This window comes from Dama dama, chromosome 27 (assembly GCF_033118175.1).
Source record: "Dama dama isolate Ldn47 chromosome 27, ASM3311817v1, whole genome shotgun sequence".
NCBI lineage: Eukaryota > Metazoa > Chordata > Mammalia > Artiodactyla > Cervidae > Dama > Dama dama.
The window spans coordinates 25,128,412-25,144,407 of record NC_083707.1 but is presented as its reverse complement, the minus strand read 5'-3'; the positions used below and the strand labels follow the sequence as shown (position 1 = coordinate 25,144,407).

The 15,996-nt window shown below is 36.9% G+C and overlaps 1 protein-coding gene across 1 annotated transcript in view; it reads right to left on the bottom strand.

Annotated features, from left to right (window-relative positions):
* Positions 1-15,996, bottom strand: part of CCDC178 (coiled-coil domain containing 178) — a 364,772-nt gene that overhangs the window by 325,011 nt on the left and 23,765 nt on the right. The window contains exons 4-5 of the mRNA XM_061130911.1: positions 4,599-4,621; positions 1,481-1,566 (exon numbers count right to left, since the gene is read on the bottom strand). Of these exons, the coding sequence (XP_060986894.1) occupies positions 1,481-1,566; positions 4,599-4,621 (109 nt within the window). The remainder of the gene's footprint in view (positions 1-1,480; positions 1,567-4,598; positions 4,622-15,996) is intronic.

The window sequence follows — 15,996 nt, the reverse complement described above, 5'->3', positions numbered from 1 at the left end:
CGTAATTACAATAAATCTTCCTCATCCTGATACAGTCTTGTGTTTTAGAGTCAAATATACATGTTTATTGGAGAAGGAAATGGCAACCCACTACAGTATTCTTGCCTGTAGAATCCCGTGGACAGGGGAGCCTGGTGGGCTGCTGTCCATGGGGTTGCACAGAGTCAGACACGACTGAAGCGACTTAGCATGCATTAGCATGCATATATGTTTATAATAAACATAATTGGAATTATTTTGGTTTTGTGATCATTAATACGTTGATATTTTCTCCTAGAAATTGTCATTGAAAAATTAATAAATAATTGAATTAGATTTTCACTTTCATTATAAAAGGCAAATACAAAATATTCATGCTTTTACAGAGTCCTGAGTTTGTTAGTTATCCTTCACTAAAGGAAGGCATTTAACAAAGTTTTGTCGCAAAAGTAGGAGGAAGTATTTAAAATAATGCCAAAGATATATTCAAATATGTTGAAATAATTTTAATACAAATTTTTATACCAGTATAAAATTATTATATATTTATATTTGGAAATTGTGACTAGAAGGTTAGTCTTCAAGGCTATGGTTTTTCCCGTAGTCATGTATGGATGTGAGAGTTGGGCTATAAAGAAAGATAAGGGCTGAAGAATTGATGCTTTTGGGCTGTGGTGTTGGAGAAGACTCTTGAGAGTCCCTTGGACTGCAAGGAGACCCAACCAGTCCATCCTAAAGGACATCAGTCCTGGACGTTCACTGGAAGGACTGATGCCGAAGCTGAAACTCCAATACTTTGGCCACCTGATGCGAAGAACTGACTCATTTGAAAAGACCCTGATGCTGGGAAAGATTGAGGGCAGGAGGAGAAGGGGACAACAGAGGATGAGATGGTTGGATGTCATCACCAACTCAATGGATATGGGTTTGGGTAAACTCCAGGAGTTGGTGATGGACAGGGAGGCCTGGCGTGCTGCGGTCCATGGGTCACAGAAAGTCGGACACGACTAAGCGACTGAACTGAACTGAACCATATATACATATATGAGCTGTAATGTCCAATATGGTAGCCATGAACCACATGTGATTAATTTACATTTAAATGCAAGTTAAAGTTAAACTTAACATTTAAATTCCTCGGTGTCACCACATTTTAAGTGCTAGCAGCTACATGTGGCTAGTAGTTATCCCACTGGACAATGAGACAAAACATATTTCTATTATCACAGAAAGTCCTAATGGACAGTACTGGATAACCATTCACTTCCTGAGAAGTAGACAGGGAAGGACCTAGAGCAGTATACAGTATATTACAGTAATTAACAAATATTTGTTGAATAAGTATTTAATCAAACAATACAGAAGGCTCTTACTTCTGCTAGACACCCATAAGAATTATAAAACTCATACATGAGTCTTATGATTATCAGAAATACATAAATGAAAAGCTAATGAGTTTTTAAATGTAATTCTGCTTATGTAGTAAGAGGTACAATTTTACCTTTCAATTCTTCTGGTTTGGGCTCTTTCACTAGTGTAGCAACACTCAAATCTTTTTTCAGGTCTTCTGCGAAAGAAGTTCTGTTCCTTTATAATGGAAAAGAAGCAATCAATTAATAAAGAAGGACTGTACTTACAGTTAGTCAAACAAATTTTAGGTGATGTTTTTACACTGAATTTTAAATGTCTATAGTGACACTTACTATACATGTTATTGGTACTATTTAAGAAATTAAAATAGCAAAATTCTAATTGGTAATGACATTTATACTTCATGCTAAATTAACAGTAATTTAAAATCTGTTAAAATAACTTGAAATTTTTTGAGAGATAGTAAAGCAGTATTTTTTTAAATGATATTAGTCTCTTCTGAGAAAGCTGCTATCAGGAAAAAAAAAGAGAACTTACTGAAAATAATTTGAGAATTATTTCTCCAATTACAGTTTAGCAGTTTCTGGGAAGACAATACAAAATGTAAGGAGCGAAAATATGATTTCATATTTGAAGTTAATAATGTTTTAGAAAAATATCCAAATTTTCTTTTCTGAAGAACTTTTCTAGTGAAAGTTCCATATATTGAATAATGAAACATTTCTCATTATCAGTATTATCTGGTCCAATTCTTGAATACTAGTCTAGTTTTAATTGTATTTATTTTATATTTATTCTATTGACTGTGCTACATCTTTGTCACTGCACATGGGCTCAGTAGTTACATTTCCAAGCTCTAGAGCACAAGATCAGTAGTTGTGGCACATAGATTTTAGTTACTCCAGGGCAGATGGGATCTTCCTGGATCAGGGATTGAACCCATGTCTCCTGCATTGGCAGGTGCATCCTTCACCACTGAGTCACCTGCCTAGCCCTTTTCAATGTGTATAAAAAGAAGTACACTTCCTCTGATAAAAGTCACAAGAAAATAACTAACACCAAAGCAGAATATTTCATTTTACCCATGTTGTAGCATGCATCAGAACTTCATTACTTTTTATAATTGAATAATATTCCATTGTACAGATATACCATTATTTATTAATCTATGAGTTCACTGAAGGATTTGACATTGTTTCCACCTTTTGGCTATTGTGAATACGGATGATAACAAACATTTATACAAAAGGTTTTGTGTGAAATCTTTTGTGTTTTGAAATCTTTTGTGTACATATATGAGTGGAATTGCTGGGTCATATGGTAATTCTAGGTTTAGCTTTTTGGGGAAACAGCAAACTTTTTCACAGTGGTTGGTCCAATTCTTCATTCCCAGTAGCATTGTATGAGGGTTCCAATGTTCAATAAAAGTGGCAAGATGGCCATCCTTGTTTTGTTCTTGATCTTAGATTATACAGTTAGGTTACTGGATTAGGTGTCTTTCCTTTAGTATAATCATTTATGGCTATGAATTTTCCTCTGGGCACTGCTTTTACTTCATCTCTTCAGTTGTGATACATAGTGCTTTGATTCTCATTCATTTAAAAGTACTTTTAATTACCTCCAGAGATTACAAATTGACTAACTGGTTTTTTATTGCATGCTGTCTAATTTAACATATATATATTAAATATATTAATATATATGAATTTTCTAGGTTTCCTCCTCAGCTGATGAACATCTCTAGTTTTTCATTTCAGTTATTGTATCTTTTAGCTCCAAAATGTCTATATGGATCTTCCTTATAATTTCTTTTTCTTCATTGATATTCTATATTTGTTGAGACATTAATCTCCTGGTTTTGTTGTATTTTTGTCCACAGTTTATCTCTTTGAGGATATTTGAGACAGTTGATTTAAAGTCTTCGTCCCATAAGCACAATGTCATACTTCCTCAGAGTATTTTCTTTGTTTTTCCCCTTAATAATGGAAGTAAATTTTCTTTTATTCTTCCCCTGCCTCATAATTTTTGTAAAAACCTGGAAATTTTGAGTACTCTAATGTGATATGAAAATAAGATTATATTCCTCTATTGTGTTTATTTTTGATGTTTGTTGTGGGTTGCTTTTGTTTGTTTAGTGATTCTCCCAAACACTTACTGTAATATTAATATCACTATATTAATATCATTCTTTTTCACTTGGGGTCACCAAAGTGTTTCTTAGATTATTGGTGAACTTGAGTTTTGTCCAAGTTACCTTAAATACTTGAGGTCAGAAAAAAAAAGAAAAGAAAAAGGGAAATCTATATGCTTGCTCCCAACCTTAGCGGATTGGATTTTAGTTGGAGTACTTCTTTCATGCTTATTCAGGATGTTTATAACTCTGCCTCTACCTTCAATTCTTGCCTGTGTAGATCCTAAGGCTAGCCAGAGATAAAAGATTAAGTCTTCTTGGTCTTTCCTGAGCATGTGTCCAACACTGTTCATATTTGTGCACTTTTAAATTCTCCAATATATATGAAAACTTTAAAAAATCCTATCCTCCCATTTATAATATCTCTTTCCCCAAACTTTTCATTCCCAGGCATTCTGGTCTTTTCAGTTCCTGTCCCAAATCATCCACAATCTCAGACACTGGTGACAAGTATATGACCTTAAATACTTTCAGCAAACACTGCCCGGAGGTGGCTCCAGCGCTTTAATTTCTCTAAGTCAGGAAAAACAAAGTCAATCTTTGGGTTAGTCCCTTTAGGGAGTCATCAGATTTAGCAAAACACTGAATTATAATTCTTTGAGAATAAGATCTATATTGTTCCCTCTGGCACTAGCAATCTGCACAAGTTCAGGCTATTTGCTTCATGACCACCACTGATCTGAGGGTTGGAGGATGGCAAGTGGGCCATTTCAAATGCCACAGCCCTTCCTTCAGGCAAGACAGTTACTCTTTCTGCATTAACTTTTCCCCTTATTGTTGCAAGTTTTGGACTAGATTTCAGATTTCTGCAGAAGCTGACTCTGACCAATTTTTGCCAAAATTTATAGATGCTTTAATGGTAGGACAGAGCCCTGGAGATTCCTATTCTGTTATTTCCAGTGACATCCTGATTCTTACATTTTTAAAAATAAATATTAATATCTAACATAAAATTCTGCTCTCAATATCTTTTTTCTTTAGAAATAAACTTATCTACAGCAGATTAATCATCAAAATTTGAACATAAAAATGTAAAAGAAGCATGAAATGTTCTTACCATTCTTCCAAAGAAGTTTCAAACTGTCAAAATAAAAGATGAAAATCAAATTTTTAACATCTCAAGCCAATAATAGATTTAACTAACACCTTAACTCACCAACAAAATTGTAAACACTCTACATTTTCCTATTTGTTTCTGTCAAATTATACTCTGTTGTTTCCACAACAAGTATATCCTTATCTTAGTTAGCCTTATTCTTTTATTATCACTCTCACCTAATTGTTCTCACCCTTCATCTGTTTCTAAACTTTACCTTTACCCTAACAGTCAGCTTAAATGCCATTTACTCCTAAAAGACTTTTCATACAATCAGAAGTACATACTATCCATTAAATTTCAATATAGTACCATAAAGTGGAAAACACGTAATTACATGTTAAGTTTAAAAATATTTAGTTTTTCATAGAATTATCCCACTTCTGGACTATAAAATCCTTGGTAGGAGTTATGTTGTACAGATGTATTCTAACACTATCTTGGGCTATAAAAGGCACAAATTAACAAAATCACAGAATATATAGACAGAATGTTATGGATTTCATGGATAATACCCAATTCAACATTTTAAATCAGACATACATGATCATTTCTCAATTCCCATATCACACCAAAATTTTGGAGAAAAATATATAGGTACATTAGTAAGATCACTGGACAATATATTTGAGGATTCCCAGAAACAGAGTAATGAGACTGATGGTAAAAACAGAGCAAAGAAAAGTATAACTCAGAAGAGACAAGTGGAATCGAGGACATGGAAGCAACCTAGATATCCATCAACAGATGAATGGATAAAGAAGTTGTGGTACACATACACAATGGAACTCAGCCATAAAAGGGACATATTTGAGTTAGTTCTAATGAGGTGGATGAACCTAGAGCCTAATATACAGAGTGAAGTAAGTCAGAAAGAGAAAAATAAGTATCATATATTAATGCATATATATGCAATCCAGAAAGATGGTACTGATGAACCTATTTGAAGGGCACTAATGGAGATGCAGCCATAGAAAACAGACTACACAGTGGGGAAGGAGAGGAAGCGACGAATTGGAAGAGTAACACTGAAACATATAAATTACCATATATAAAACAGATAGTCAGTGGGACTTTGCTCTGTGAAGTCAAACCCAGTGCTCTGTGACAACATCGAGGGGTGGGATGGAGTGGGAGGTGCGAGGGAGGATCAAGAGAGAAGGGACATATGTATACCTATGGCTGATTCATGTTGATGTATGGCAGAAATCAATAAAATATTATAAGGCAATTATCCTCCAACTAAAAACAAATAAATATATTTTTTAAAAAAGAAACAACAAGTGGAGATCATTTCAGGGAAGGTGAAAAGTTTCTGTGTGGAACTCATGAGAAATTCCCAGTATGTGAGAATAAGCTGCTGATAACCAAAGTAAACGCTTCCCTGGTGGCTCACACGGTAAAGTGTCTGCCTGCAATGTGGGAGACCTGGCTTCGATCCCTGGGTTGGCAAGAGTCCCTGGAGAAGGAAATGGCAACCCACTCCAGTATTCTTTCCTGCAGAATTCCATGGACAGAGGAGCCTGGTAGGCTACAGTCCATGGGGTGGCGAAGAGTCAGACATGACTGGATTTAGAAAAGGCAGAGGAACCAGAGATCAAATTGCCAACATAGAGATCAAATTTGCCAACATAGATCCATCTATGCCGTTGGATCATATAAAAAGCAAGAGAGTTCCAGAAAATTATCTACTTCTGCTTTACTGACTATGCCAAAGCCTTTGCTTGTGTGGACCACAACAAACTCTGGAAAATTCTTCAAGAGATGGGAATACCAGACCACCTGACTTGCCTTCTGAGAAATCTGTATGCAGGTCAGGAAGCAACAGTTAGAACTGGACATGAAACAACAGACTGGTTCCAAATAGGAAACGGAGTATGTCAAGGCTGTATACTGTCACCCTGATTATTTACCTTATATGCAGAGTACATCATGAGAAATGCTGGGCTGGAAGAAGCACAAGCTGCAATCAAGATTGCTGGGAGAAATATCAATAACCTCAGATATGCAAATGACACCACCCTTATGGCAGAAAGCAAAGAAGAGCTAAAGAGTCTCTTGATGAAAGAGGAGACTGAAAAAGCTGGCTTAAAACTCAACATTCAGAATAAGATCATGGCATCTGGTCCCATCACTTCATGGGGAAATAGATGGGGAAACAGTGGCAGACTTTATTTTTTTGGGCTCCAAAATCACTGCAGGTGGTAACTGCAACCATGAAAGCAAAAGACACTTGCTCCTTGGAAGAAAAGTAATGACCAACCTAGACAGTATATGAAAGAGCAGAGACATTACTTTGCCAAGAAAGGTCCATCTAGTCATGTATGGATGTAAGAGTTGGACTATAAAAAAAGCTGAGTGCCGCAGAATTGATGTTTTTGAACTGTGGTGTTGAAGAAGACACTCGAGAGCCCCTTGGACTGCAAGGAGATCCAACCAGTCCATCCTAAAGGAGATCAGTCCTGGGTGTTCATTGGAAGGACTGATGCTGAAGCTGAAACTCTAATACTCTGGCCACCTGATATGAAGAACTGACTCATTAGAAAAGATCCTGATGCTGGGAAAGATTGAGGGCAGGAGGAGAAGGGGATGATAGAAGATGAGATGGTTGGACAGCATCACCAACTCAATGGACATGAGTCTGGGTAAACTCTGGGAGTTGGTGATGGACAGGGAAGCCTGGCGTGCTGCAGTCCATGGGCTCGCAAAGAGTCAGACACGACTGAGAGACTGAACTGAACTGAACTGAATCAAAGTAAATAATGGAGGGCCTGCCTGTGATGAGACAGGTCACTCCAGTCTGCTGCTTTCCATCCAAAGAATCCAGAATACACAGCCAAAAAGTTACCCTCTAGACATTGCCATGAGAAAAATTCTCTGACCACATTGGAGATATGCCCAAGTTGCAGAGAATATCTAAGAATGGAAGTTATTGCTCTAGAGAGAAGCAAAACAGAGCCTCCACAACCAGCAGAATCTTACATAGATGCAAACAAGTCCATGCAGAAAAACAAAAGCAGATGTACAAATGAGTGAAAAGATTATAATGGGCTATAAACTCAAAAGTAAGCTTATTAAGGCAAAAGGAAAGGCCCACAACTTTCTTGCCTAAGCATATTACTTCCTATTTACAAAGAGCCTGAGTAGAAATTTTTATATGCTGGACAAAAGCCTTTGATGTAAGCAGACTCTGACAGTTGCTAAAAAGCAAAGAAATAATGACAGCAACAAAAAACAACAAAAACTTATGCCAGCAACCAGTAATCAGTCTGGTTTATCTTTAATAAATACAAGGACAAAAAAGAGTATCCAAATATTTGAAAAAAAAGTTTATAGCATGAAAAATAAGAATTTATTCAGATATAACAGAAATAGTGGAATGAACATAAGTGAATATAGTAATAAATTGAAGGCATATTTATCTTTTCTCCACAACATTATAAAAGAGAAAAACTAAATTTGCTATGAGTTTCTTTGGACTTCCCAGTTGTGCTAGCAATAAGGAACTGCCTATCAATGCAGGAGTCTCAGGAGATATAGGTTTGATCCCTGGGTTGGGAAAATCCTCTGCAGGAGGAAATGGCAACCCACCCCAGTATTCTTTCCTGGAGAATCCTATGGACAGAGGAGTCTGGCAGGCTATGGTCTATAGGGTTGCAAAGAGTTGGACACAACTGAAGCAACTTAGCATGCATGCACACATGAGTGTCATTATTCAAATATAAAACAGACTAAAGTTATCATTACGCATGTATGTGAGAATTTAGGGACTTTCCTGGCTGTCCAGTGGTTAAAAATCTGCCTTACAATACAGGGGACACAGGTTCAACTCCTGACTGGGTACTAAGATCCCACAGGCTGCCAAGCACCTAAGCCTGCATGCCATAAAAGTAAGCCTGCAAGCCACCACCAGAGAGCCTGCATACCACAACTACTAGAGCCCATTTGCCACAACTAGAGAGTCCATGCACCTCAACAAACAATCATGCATGATGCAACAAAGATCCCACATGCTGCAACTAAGACCCAATGCAGCCAAATAAATTTTAAAACAGAACAAAGTAATTTAAAATGAAAAAAAAAAAAGGACAGAACTACCTACCAAATATAAAAGTGTATTATGAAGCATATAAATTAGAAGGAGCAAGTTTCATTTTCAACACTAACAGAATCAAATTTTCCATTTTACTCACTTTAATTTGTGGCATATATGCAGATATGCCAGTATACTTCAGGGTCATATTCAACAATGCAGAGTTACTGCTGCATAATAACCACTCTTAAACTCAATGGCTAAAAACAATCCCCATTTTATTTGCTCATAATTTTGTGAGTCACCAGTGTACGATGGGCTCAGCTGTGTGATTTTTTGGTCACTAATATGACCTCAAACTAATGCAGTCATCTGGCACCTTGACGAGGATAGGTAGTTCAAGACAACCTGACTCACAGGTGATGGTTTGTGACTGCTGTAGGTAGGGCCTGTCCCTCGACTGGGTCATTCATCTTCAAGGAGGCTAGATCATGCTTCTTCACCTGAACTTATGGCGACAAGAGAGCAAAGGCAGAAGCTTCAAGGCCTCTTGAGACTTTTCTTAGAAGTTGTATGACACTTCTTCTGATATATTTGTTGTTTAAAACAAATCACAAGTCCAAGTCTATGTTTTAAAGGTTGAGAGAACAGACTGTCTGTTAAGGTAAGGAGATGGAAAGGAGGAGGGTAGCCATTTTTAATCCACCATTATCTTATCTTTGGCTTCAAGTACATACATGTCTCCCAGATGTAAAATGTCTCAAATATTTAAGTATAACTGCTAAAACCGTAAATGTCTTGTTCTAGCCACAAAGTTTTGGTATGTGTGTGTGTGTACACGCATGCATGAAGCAACAGATAACAGAAAAAACAAGTTACTTTTCTGAAGATATTTTCATTAGAATAATGGGGGCCAAATACAGATTGCAATGAATGAATGAGCATTTGGGAGGTGAGAAATCAGAGATACTAAATTTAGGCAACTCTTTTCAGATGTTAAGTTAAAAGTTAACTCTTTTCAGATGTTAAATGAGAAGAGAAACTGAAAAGGGGATGGATATATTTAAGGGTATGTATGGAATGAAAACAAATTTCCTGAAAACAAGAAAAATCAATATTTTAAATTTTGATAGGAGTGAGTTAAGAAAAAAAGGGGATTTGGAGGATAGGATGGTGAGAAAAATGCCTGATGGAACAAGATCCTTGCAAAGGCAGAAGATGGAATGCAGGTGAAGGGGGAGCTATTGTGGTGAAGAGGGAAATAGTCCATAGAAGGACAAAGAGGATTATGTTTGTGGAATTCAAGAATGTTCATAGGTGAGATAAAGGGGTTTGAAGCATTTCTTTTATTTTGTCTCCTATTTTCTTTGAGGAGTAAGAAAGGAAGGAGTATCATCGCAGCACTGTTTATAATAGCCAGGACATGGAAGCAACCTAGATGCCCATCAGCAGATGAATGGATAAGGAAGCTGTGGTACATATACACCATGGAATATTACTCAGCCGTTAAAAAGAATTCATTTGAACCAGTCCTAATGAGATGGATGAAGCTGGAGCCCCTTATACAGAGTGAAGTAAGCCAGAAAGATAAAGAACATTACAGCATACTATCACGTATATATGGATTTTAGAAAGATGGTAACGATAACCCTATATGCAAAACAGAAAAAGAGACACAGAAATACAGAACAGACTTTTGAACTCTGTGGGAGAACGTGAGGGTGGGATATTTCAAAAGAACAGCATGTATACTATCTATGGTGAAACAGATCACCAGCCCAGGTGGGATGCATGAGACAAGTGCTCCAGCCTGGTGCACTGGGAGGACTTGGGGGAATCGGGTGGAGAGGGAGGTGGGAGCGGGGATCGGGATGGGGAATAAGTGTAAATCCATGGCTGATTCATATCAATGTATGACAAAACTCAAAAAAATAAAATAAAAAATAAAGTATATATAGCCACAAAAAAAAAAAAAAAAAAGAAAGGAAGGAGTAGGGAGGAGGAGGATTTGGAAACCTAAACAAAAGAGAGGACTGGAGAAGCCACCAAAGAATATTAGAGAAAGTTCAGGTTGACAAATAGAATGATTTCAGAGCGCTATTAAAGGTCCCATTGAGGCTGGAGACCATGAATGCATAATATTTCCAATATAAATTATTGTGTAATGTTCTCTATCACTATTCAGAAGCCTGGATGTAAAAGTGAAGATGGTGGACCATTAACAAGAGCTTATTGCTAAATTCTACCAAAAATTTAGAGAAGAGCTAACACCTATCTTACTCAAACTCTTCCAGAAAATTGCAGAAGAAGGTAAACTTCCAAACTCATTCTATGAGGCCACCATCACCCTAATTCCAAAACCAGACAAAGATGCCTCAAAAAAGGAAAACTACAGGCCAATATCACTGATGAACATAGATGCAAAAATCCTTAACAAGATTCTAACAAACAGAGTCCAACAACATATTAAAAAAATCATACACCATGACCAAGTGGGCTTCATCCCAGGAATGAAAGGATTCTTTAATATCCACAAATCAATCAATGTAATACACCACATTAACAAATTGAAAGATAAAAACCATATGATTATCTCAATAGATGCAGAGAAAGCCTTTGACAAAATTCAACACTCATTTATGATTAAAACTCTCCAGAAAGCAGGAATAGAAGGAACATACCTCAGCATAATAAAAGCTATAAATGACAAACCCACAGCAAGCATTACTCTCAATGGTGAAAAATTGAAAGCATTTCCCCTGAAATCAGGAACAAGACAAGGGCGCCCACTCTCACCACTACTATTCAACATAGTTTTGGAAGTTTTGGCCACAGCAATCAGAGCAGAAAAAGAAGTAAAAGGAATCCAGATAGGAAAAGAAGAAGTGAAACTCTCACTGTCTGCAGATGACATGATCCTCTACATAGAAAACCCTAAAGACTCTACCAGAAAACTACTAGAGCTAATCAATGAATATAGTAAAGTTGCAGGATATAAACTTAACACACAGAAATCCCTTGCATTCCTATACACTAACAATGAAAAAACAGAAAGAGAAATTAAGGAAACAATACCATTCACCATTGCAACAAAAAGAATAAAATACTTAGGAGTACATCTACCTAAAGAAACAAAAGACCTATACATAGAAAACTATAAAACACTGATGAAAGAAATCAAAGAGGACACAAACAGATGGAGAAACATACCGTGTTCATGGATTGGAAGAATCAATATTGTGAATATGAGTATACTACCCAAAGCAATCTATAGATTCAATGCAATCCCTATCAAGCTACCAACGGTATTTTTCACAGAACTAGAACAAATAATTTCACAATTTGTATGGAAATACAAAAAACCTCGAATAGCCAAAGTAATCTTCAGAAAGAGGAATGGAACTGGAGGAATCAACCTGCCTGACTTCAGACTCTACTACAAAGCCACAGTCATCAAGACAGTATGGTACTGGCACAAAGACAGAAATATAGATCAATGGAACAGAATAGAAAGCCCAAAGATAAATCCACGGACCTACGGACACCTTATCTTCGACAAAGGAGGCAAGGATATACAATGGAAAAAAGACAACCTCTTCAACAAGTGGTGCTGGGAAAACTGGTCAACCACTTGTAAAAGAATGAAACTAGAACACTTTCTAACACCATACACAAAAATAAACTCAAAATGGATTAACGATCTAAATGTAAGACCAGATACTATAAAACTCCTAGAGGAGAACATAGGCAAAACACTCTCCGACATAATTCACAGCAAGATCCTCTATGACCCACCTCCCAGAATATCGGAAATAAAAGCAAAAATAAACAAATGGGACCTAATGAAACTTAAAAGCTTTTGCACTACAAAGGAAACTATAAGTAAGGTGAAAAGACAGCCCTCAGATTGGGAGAAAATAATAGCAAACGAAGCAACAGACAAAGGATTAATCTCAAAAATATACAAGCAACTCCTGAAGCTCAATTCCAGAAAAATAAATGACCCAATCAAAAAATGGGCCAAAGAACTAAACAGACATTTCTCCAAAGAAGACATACAGATGGCTAACAAACACATGAAAAGATGCTCAACGTCACTCATTATCAGAGAAATGCAAATCAAAACTACAATGAGGTACCATTACACGCCAGTCAGGATGGCTGCTATCCAAAAGTCTACAAGCAATAAATGCTGGAGAGGGTGTGGAGAAAAGGGAACCCTCTTACACTGTTGGTGGGAATGCAAACTAGTACAGCCGCTATGGAAAACAGTGTGGAGATTTCTTAAAAAACTGGAAATAGAACTGCCATATGACCCAGCAATCCCACTTCTGGGCATACACACTGAGGAAACCAGATCTGAAAGAGACACGTGCACCCCAGTGTTCATCGCAGCATTGTTTATAATAGCCAGGACATGGAAGCAACCTAGATGCCCATCAGCAGATGAATGGATAAGGAAGCTGTGGTAAATATACACCATGGAATATTACTCAGCCATTAAAAAGAATTCATTTGAATGAGTTCTAATGAGATGGATGAAACTGGAGCCCATTATACAGAGTGAAGTAAGCCAGAAAGATAAAGATCATTACAGCATACTAACACATATATATGGAATTTAGAAAGATGGTAATGATAACCCTATATGCAAAACAGAAAAAGAGACACAGATGTACAGAACAGACTTTTGGACTCTGTGGGAGAAGGCGAGGGTGGGATGTTTTGAGAGAACAGCATGTATACTATCTATGGTGAAACAGATCACCAGCCCAGGTGGGATGCATGAGATAATTGCTCAGGCCTGGTGCACTGGGAAGACCCAGAGGAATTGGGTGGAGAGGGAGGTGGGAGGGGGGATCGGGATGGGGAATATGTGTAACTCCATGGCTGATTCATGTCAATGTATGACAAAACCCACTGCAATGTTGTGAAGTAATTAGCCTCCAACTAATAAAAATAAATAAATAAATAAAGTCAGACTAATCATAAAAAAAAATAAAAAAATAAATCTTTGGTCATTGAAGGAAAAAAAAAAAACAAGAGCTCATTGGATTTGGCCGTTTGTCAGACTAAAAGGAAGGCGGGATAAAGAAGTAAAGGACTAAATGTATCAATTGGTGAGTGTTTTAAGGGATGAACTGATTAGGCAAGAAGTAAAAATATTGGTATGATAGAATGGGAAACAGTGATCTGAGGTTTGATGTTTCAAATGAAACAGAGCTAACAGAATGAAAGAACTCAAAGTATTTGATCAAGAGGATGATATGATCAAATACAAAGGTTTCAGAATTAAAAAGTTACAAAATGGTATAAGTAAAGCAAAGTTTTCCAATGATAAGCATTTTAACATTCATGTTATTGGTCCTCACAGTTGATATACTCTTAAGCGGAGAGATTATTTAGTATAGTAGTGAATAGGATGTTCCTAGGTCTGAGACACACCTGGTCTGGATACTGGCTCTAGGAGAAAGGAGAAATCAACTTTTGGAATCATTTTCTTCATCCATAATTGGGGATATTGGCAGTTTCTACCTCACAAGGTTTCAATAAGGATTCAATAAAATCATGTATATTAAGTGTTTAATACAGCCTATGATATGCAGTAAACACTTAAAAAATATTAGCTATATTATTATTGCTATTAATGATAAAGTTATTACTTGTGTACAATGAATTTTTTTATATTTAAAAAATGATTTCTAAATAGCTTCTCTCTGAGCCATTCTTTTAAGTCATGGTAACAGCTTAATGACTTGTATTGATTAAATGAAAAAGAAACTTTCAACTGAGTAGAGATCATTTCAAATTAAATAAAATCATCTCTAGTCTAGGCAGTGTGGGCGTATAAAGTAGAAGAAAAGCAAATCAAAACCTCTTATTTGTATGGGAAGATATCCAGGTGATTATTTCCATCATTTTTCAATGTTTTCTCACTCTTACAAAAAATAAATGTAGGTAAAATGTTCACAGTAACTCTACTTTGATGAATTTTCTTTTCAAGATTCAGAATTACATTTAAACATCTATGAATGGATGGAGAAACATGGCAGCTGGTTATTTACATAATATATCTACAGAAAAAGCCTGCTTTTTTCAATTTTCCTTAAGATAAGCTATACAATACTTAGCTTATTTTGTGAATTACTTTACCTGAGGTCCTTTTTTGGGCTTCCCTGGTGACTCAGCAGTAAAGAATCTGCCTGCAGGAGACCTAGGTTTGATCCCTGGGTCAGGAAGATCCTCTGGAAGAGGGCATGACAGCTCACTCCAGTATTCTTGCCTGGAGAATCCCATGGACAGAGGAGCCTGGTGGGCTACAGTCCATAGGGTCACAAAGAGTCGGACACAACTGAAGCAACTTGCACACAACCTTGAGCATGCATGCACGAGGTCATTGTTTTAGCTAGCCCATTAACCACTGTTTTAACAGTTAGCTAACCGCTCAGAATCCTGAGCAGGAATGGGTAATGAACATGGGCTTTGGCAACAGGGGGAGTGTGATCGAATCCCAACTCTGTCTTATGACTGTAAATGAGACTCTAAACTATTTAAAATTATTATTTCTCCATCTAGACAGAACAGTAACCATTCAACAATAGTTCTGAGTTATATTATAGCAGTGGCCCCAGCCTTTTTGGCACCAGGGACAGGTTCCACGGAAGACAATTTTTCCACGAACCAGGCTTGGGGGATGGTTTGGGGATGATTCAAGCACATTACATTTATTGTGCATAGTACTTCTAATCTAATGCCACTGCTGATCGACAGGAGTTATCAGTGTGAGGCCAAAGGTTGGGGCCTTTGACTATTCATATACACCTATCAATCTATTTTCATCATTTTAGCAACATACATAACTGTTAATTAAAACACTTGTAAAGTGTAGAGCATATCATATTCTATCTCTCTGTGCTCAGCTGTTTCCAACTCTTTGCAACCCCATGGACTGTAGCCCATCAGACTCTTCTGTCCATGGATTTTCTAGGTAAGAATACTGGAATGGGTTACCAATCTCTCCTCCAGTGATCTTCCCGACCCAGGGATTGAACTCAAGTCTTTTGCATCTCCTGCATTGGCAAGTGGATTCTTTTATCACTGAGCCACCTGGGAAGTCCCAGCATATCATATTAATTAATATTAATTCTCTTCTATCTACTTATACTCTTCAAGGCCCAAGCCACCATCAGACAGATGACCTGCAAAGCATTTTCTGAAGGAGTGTTCTAATGTGGGAGAACAAAGCAGCCACAGGTATAAATACTAACATAGAATGATATATATAATGTTATAGAAATAACAACACACAGTCAATATATATTGAGT